Source organism: Puntigrus tetrazona, chromosome 22 (assembly GCF_018831695.1).
Source record: "Puntigrus tetrazona isolate hp1 chromosome 22, ASM1883169v1, whole genome shotgun sequence".
In the NCBI taxonomy this organism is placed as follows: Eukaryota; Metazoa; Chordata; class Actinopteri; order Cypriniformes; family Cyprinidae; genus Puntigrus; species Puntigrus tetrazona.
Window position 1 is genome coordinate 16,077,084 of NC_056720.1, and position 5,321 is coordinate 16,082,404.

Below are 5,321 nucleotides of genomic sequence, written 5' to 3' on the forward strand. Positions count from 1 at the left end.
TATGGAGGGATGATTGGAGTCGATTCCTGATCTGGGCGAAATACACCCAGAATTTCCTCCACAAGTCCTCCACTGGCCTCACTTTCTTCTAGTGTGTGCTCAGATTCTAGCCTTCACTGTTCCCCTGGTCAGGTGAACCTTCTGAACTGCCTGCTGTCAATGACTGGTTTAAGTGAGAATACATGAAATGCAGCTCACGTCCATCTTCAACAAGCCATGCACAGGACAATTCACAATAAGCAGGTGAATTGGTAATAGGTCAGGGGATCATTTTTGGGGGACAGTCACAAGCATTCTAGTTTTCATGCAAAAATGAATGAATGAAGCTTTTTTGGTTTGGAACAACATGGGTAAGTGATAAATACCTTCAGACTCTCAACCATCTGTAAATTATGATTTAACCTGATCTGAACCTAATGAATTTGGTGGGTCCAAAAACAATATTCATTCAGGATAAAAAAAAGATGCACTAGTGCATTAAATGCACTACTGTCTTACTGTGGATTTGTTAGGAACTATATCCGACAGCCCTAACTTAATAAAAACCCACAAATTGGGTATTTTTTGCACACATTTTTCTTTAGAAAATGGTGACTTTTAATTGTGTATTAACAAACAAAAAAAATATTACAATATAGATCAGATGAGGTCTAAAAGGTCTATGAATATTAAATTAGAGGGTGGGTTGACAGCTAAATATTCGAACTTCACAGTAAGGGAGGAGGTTACAGAGTTTGCAAAAGTATAAAACCGAGTCATATTAGTGGCAAGAATCCTCACACAGAGCCAACTCTGCAAGATCGATCCATCACGAAAATGTCCAACTGGGGAGTGACTAACACAGAAAATCTATCTATCCAGTACTGCTTTCCAGGCAACAATTTGTCTTGTACCAAAAGTATCAGACCAGAAGCTGAGTACATTGTTGTGTACATTTTCGTTTCTGTAACATCAGTGTTCACTGTGTTTCTGAACTTGTTGGTGATTGTCTCCATCTCACACTTCAAGCAGCTCCACACTCCGACCAATGTGCTGATCCTCTCTCTGGCCGTGGCTGATCTGATCGCAGGACTGATTCTCATGCCAGTGCAGGGAATGAAACTCATTGAGCCATGCTGGTACTTTGGAGAAATATTCTGTTCAATATTTCCTCTTATTCTCTATGTGGTTGTTACAGCATCTCTTGGAAATTTGATTATAATATCTGTGGATCGATACATTGCTGTGAATGACCCTTTGTTATATCCACTGAAGGTCAATACTAATAGAGTTGTTGTTTCTATTGTTGTAAACTGGTTATTCTCTTTCTTTTATTCATTTTACCTTTTGTATGAGTCCATAATCTACCCAGAAAGAACCCACTCATGTATTGGAGAATGTATACTTTATGTCAAGTTGGAATATCTAATATTAGATTCCTTTGTTTGTTTAGTGGCACCTTGTTGTGTAATTGTTTCTTTATATGTGAAAATCTGTTTTGTAGCAAATTATCAAGCTAAGCAATTAAATTCAGCCACAGACAAAAAGGCTAAATCAGAAAAGAAGGCTGCAAGAACCTTAGGGATTGTAGTCCTGGTTTATCTTCTTTGCTGGGCACCATATTATTTAGTTACTCTTTCCCTTGGGCATGATGAAAATGATGCTCTTATAATTAATTTAATGCAATGGATTGTATGCATGAATTCATTAATGAATCCACTTATCTATGCAATGTTTTATAAATGGTTTAGGCTATCAGCAAAATACATCTTGACATTGAAAATATTGGAACCTTCATCTGCGTACTTTAATCTGTTCCCAGAAGAGAAATGATCACAAACTTACATATACATAAGATAATCTGCCTCCAAATGGAGTAGCATTCTTGTTTTGGGCATCTTGTTTTGAACATTAAATGACATCGTCATGTAGTTGCAGCTATGTTTTTTGTTTATTTGTTTTAACATTTTAAATTTGGTGTCTAACATGTACACTGTGATGAATTTATATTTGTGAATGGCAATGAACATGAAAGTACAGCAAAATGATGCTGGATACTGCTTTGCAAGAAAGATGTTAAAAGAAAAATGTAACTTTGTCATGTTAAAGTTGTTATTTCAAAGATCTTTAGTTTAAAAGAAACCCATTTAAATGCATGACCATTTTGCAGTTAACTGCACAAAATGAGCATTAATGATTGCTGTTTGTATAATATAATTTCCTGTTAAAACCAGTGCATTAATTCGTATGTGCAGTTGATGTCCATGTGCATAAACTATAGCCTATGTAGTTATTCCTTTATACACTTAAATGTAGTAACAAACACACAGATACTGTGAAGACAAAAAAAAATAACTACCTGGTCTTGTGACATATAAGTACCTTGTGTGCTTTATTTATTAGCAAAAAGTTAAAATTGATTACTTTGCAACAAATTCTATATTACTATTTGCAGTTAGGGGAGAAGTTAAGAACGGAGATATGAATCAGATATTTGCTTTTTTTAGTAGTGATTTATCATAGATTAACTGGAATAGATGCATTATTTGCCAAATACTTTATGTGCTGCTTAATACTATATTTAATCTCGCAAGGTAGTGTCTATCTTTAAGGTATAGAGATGGAAGAACACGTATCTTGGAATTATGATCTTTCATAAGTTACATACATAAGTTAATATAGGCCCAGTGTCTCTCTTTATCCTAGAGAGAGAATGCAGAAGGGCTTCTATGGACAACTTTAGGGCAAGACATTTCTTCTCAATTACTGGATACCAGGAAATAGATTCCAACAAATTGAAAGGAGCCAGTTCTGGCATCTGGCTAGGATGGCTTCTAGATGCCTTCCAATGGAGGTGTTGCAGGCTACAGGCAAGTCATACTGGGAAGAGATCCCAGGCCAGATCCAGATGCCATTCTTCATTTATTCTGGGAATGTGCTGGAGGATATCATAAGACCTGGACAGTCCATTTTTTGGTCAGCATGACATCAAAGAAAGTTGGATATCAATCAGACACATCTAACCAACACTGTGGTAATCACAATTGACTGGGTATGTGCAGATCTTCTCAAACAAGCTTGTTTACTAGAAATTTACATGCAGGAAATTTGGAGCTAATTGAACATTACAACTCATTAACAGTTGCAGCTGTGTCCCGAGTGGTCTCTCTACTAACAGAGGGACAGTGACCCAGCACACCTTCCATAATATCAAACCATAGAAAGGACCTTCTCTCGGCACCGCTTTGTCCACTGTGCATTTTTATGGATATATTTAATATCTTAAACTTGCATCATAGTGCACTGGATACTTAGCTTAGCGGGTTCAGTAACAATGCATTTTATTATGTCTTCGTTCCTGCAGGCACTGTCAAATGGGTTTTGTCTGTAGAAAACCCCTGGTATTTTCCATAGACCAGTAATGCAAATTCTTCATTTTCAGTTTAGTTCAGTTTCTATTCATGATGTAAAGCTGCGAAATGTGCATCTTGCCACAAAATCGCTACAGTTACCTGATTACTCGCTTACCTTTAACCTTGACCATGCCACACGTTTCAGAACCAAGGTATTCAGTGGGTCATAAAACCCGGGCCTGGCCCTGAGGACGACAAGGCATGATCAAGCCCCAAAAAACGGAAAGCAGTGGAAACATGACTGGCTCTTTTGGCCCGACAGTGATACCATAGTACTCTAGATGCCAAAGTATTGTAGCGTCAAATGTGAGGTTATCTATCCGGCAGCTAAATTTTGGCCAAAATTGGTTCATGCAACAGGGCAGTGATCCCAAACACATCAGCAAATCTACAAGAGAAAGGCTGAAAAAAATAACTTGTTGCAATACCAAAGTCAAAGTTGTGACCTCATCTTGACTGACATGCTGTGGTAAGAGCTGTGCAGAAACAGCTACAGCTGTTTGAAGGCGATAGAGTAAATTGATTTTGAGAAAAAGCTGACCTTTTCTGAAGGACCCAAAGCACAATCACCCAGCAACATTGCATATTCTATTTCAAATTAATTTCTTAATAATAATAATAACTATAATATTAATCACAATGTAACTTTTTTATTTTATCTTTGTTATTAAAAATATGAGCAAATAAATGCAAATAAATAGTAGTTTAATCAAGAGAAGTGGCTGTCTTTTCAATGTCTTTGAAAGAAATTATGTTCAATTACCATTTGGAGCACTGGGATTGCCAATTTGACATCATTTTTGTGAAAACCTCAAATTTGACCAAAACAAAACAAAATTAGACATTAGGTATTCTGCTAATTTAGCATGGGTCACATACAGATGTGTAGATTAAGAAACAGAGAACTGACTAACTGGGAAACCAGAGAAATGGGAGCATGGGCAATAGGAAGCACACACCATAATGAGCACTCTAACAGGGACAGAAAACAGGAATCAGATCAAAAGTCTGCAAAGACTTCAAGGATATGATCGGCAGACAAACCAGCTCTGACAAACTGAAGAGCTGTGGGGTGTGTTTTATGCTGAGAGTGATAATGGGTCCTGAAAGGGATGCAGATGCTCAAAATTAATACTCAGGTGAGAGTGATTGCTGGGATTGCGTGGTGCTTGAGCCTGGCCAATCTGTGACCGCACCCCCGCCTCCATGGCCCACACCCGGATCTTTCTTTCCATTTCTTTCCATGTAAAGAACAATGCCCACCTCATCTGCAGATTCAGTCTCTTTGCCTCTCTCAGATACTGCCGATTTTTGAGGTCAGTGAGAACTGTAAAACACAAGCAATTGGCTTGTGGCACAACATATCAGTAAAAGGGTTGATGATGGTACTGTATCCCTGAATGAAACATCTTTAGAAATTTGAGAATCTTAGGAAGCATTGGAGCTCCTTCCCCTCATCCACCTGGATACCATTGGTCATACCTGAATTTCACTGTTATCCTGCTGAGAGCCTGATAATCAATACATGGCCTCAAACTTCCATCCTTCTTCACCACAAAGAAGAAACTTGAAGCAGCAGGGGACGTAGAAGGGTGGATGTAACCTTGCTTGAGATCCTCTTCCACATACTCCTCCATGGCCTTCTGTTCAGGGAGTGACAGGGGATAAACTTTTCCCTGGCTCACCCAGAAGCACATCAATGGCACAGTCCCATGGCCAATGAGGTGGTAGCTCACTATGTTCAGAAACATAGAGATGCGGTTGCATCTCTAATGCCAGTGAGCACTAAAGAATAATGCTGTTACACGCCTCCATCAGGTCATAGAAGGGCTCCAGACAGGCTATGGGAATGATTAGGACAGGATTTGAGGGAGACGTGACTGGTGAAGCAGGTTAGCTTATGACAACTTGGCAGAGCAAGACAACCAG

At 38.6% G+C, this 5,321-nt stretch overlaps 1 protein-coding gene across 1 annotated transcript; it reads left to right on the forward strand.

The window, feature by feature from the left end:
- Window positions 1–497: 497 nt before the first annotated feature.
- On the forward strand, window positions 498–1,812 carry LOC122327825 (trace amine-associated receptor 13c-like). Its single transcript, XM_043223458.1, has one exon. The coding sequence runs from the start codon at window positions 817–819 to the stop codon at window positions 1,810–1,812; it is 996 nt and encodes a 331-aa protein (XP_043079393.1). The 5' UTR covers window positions 498–816.
- The last annotated feature ends 3,509 nt before the right edge of the window (window positions 1,813–5,321 follow it).

Bases quoted from the DNA above. Each gene is read 5' to 3' on its own strand.
- LOC122327825 (XM_043223458.1), top strand. From the start codon at position 817: ATGTCCAACTGGGGAGTGACTAACACAGAAAATCTATCTATCCAGTAC.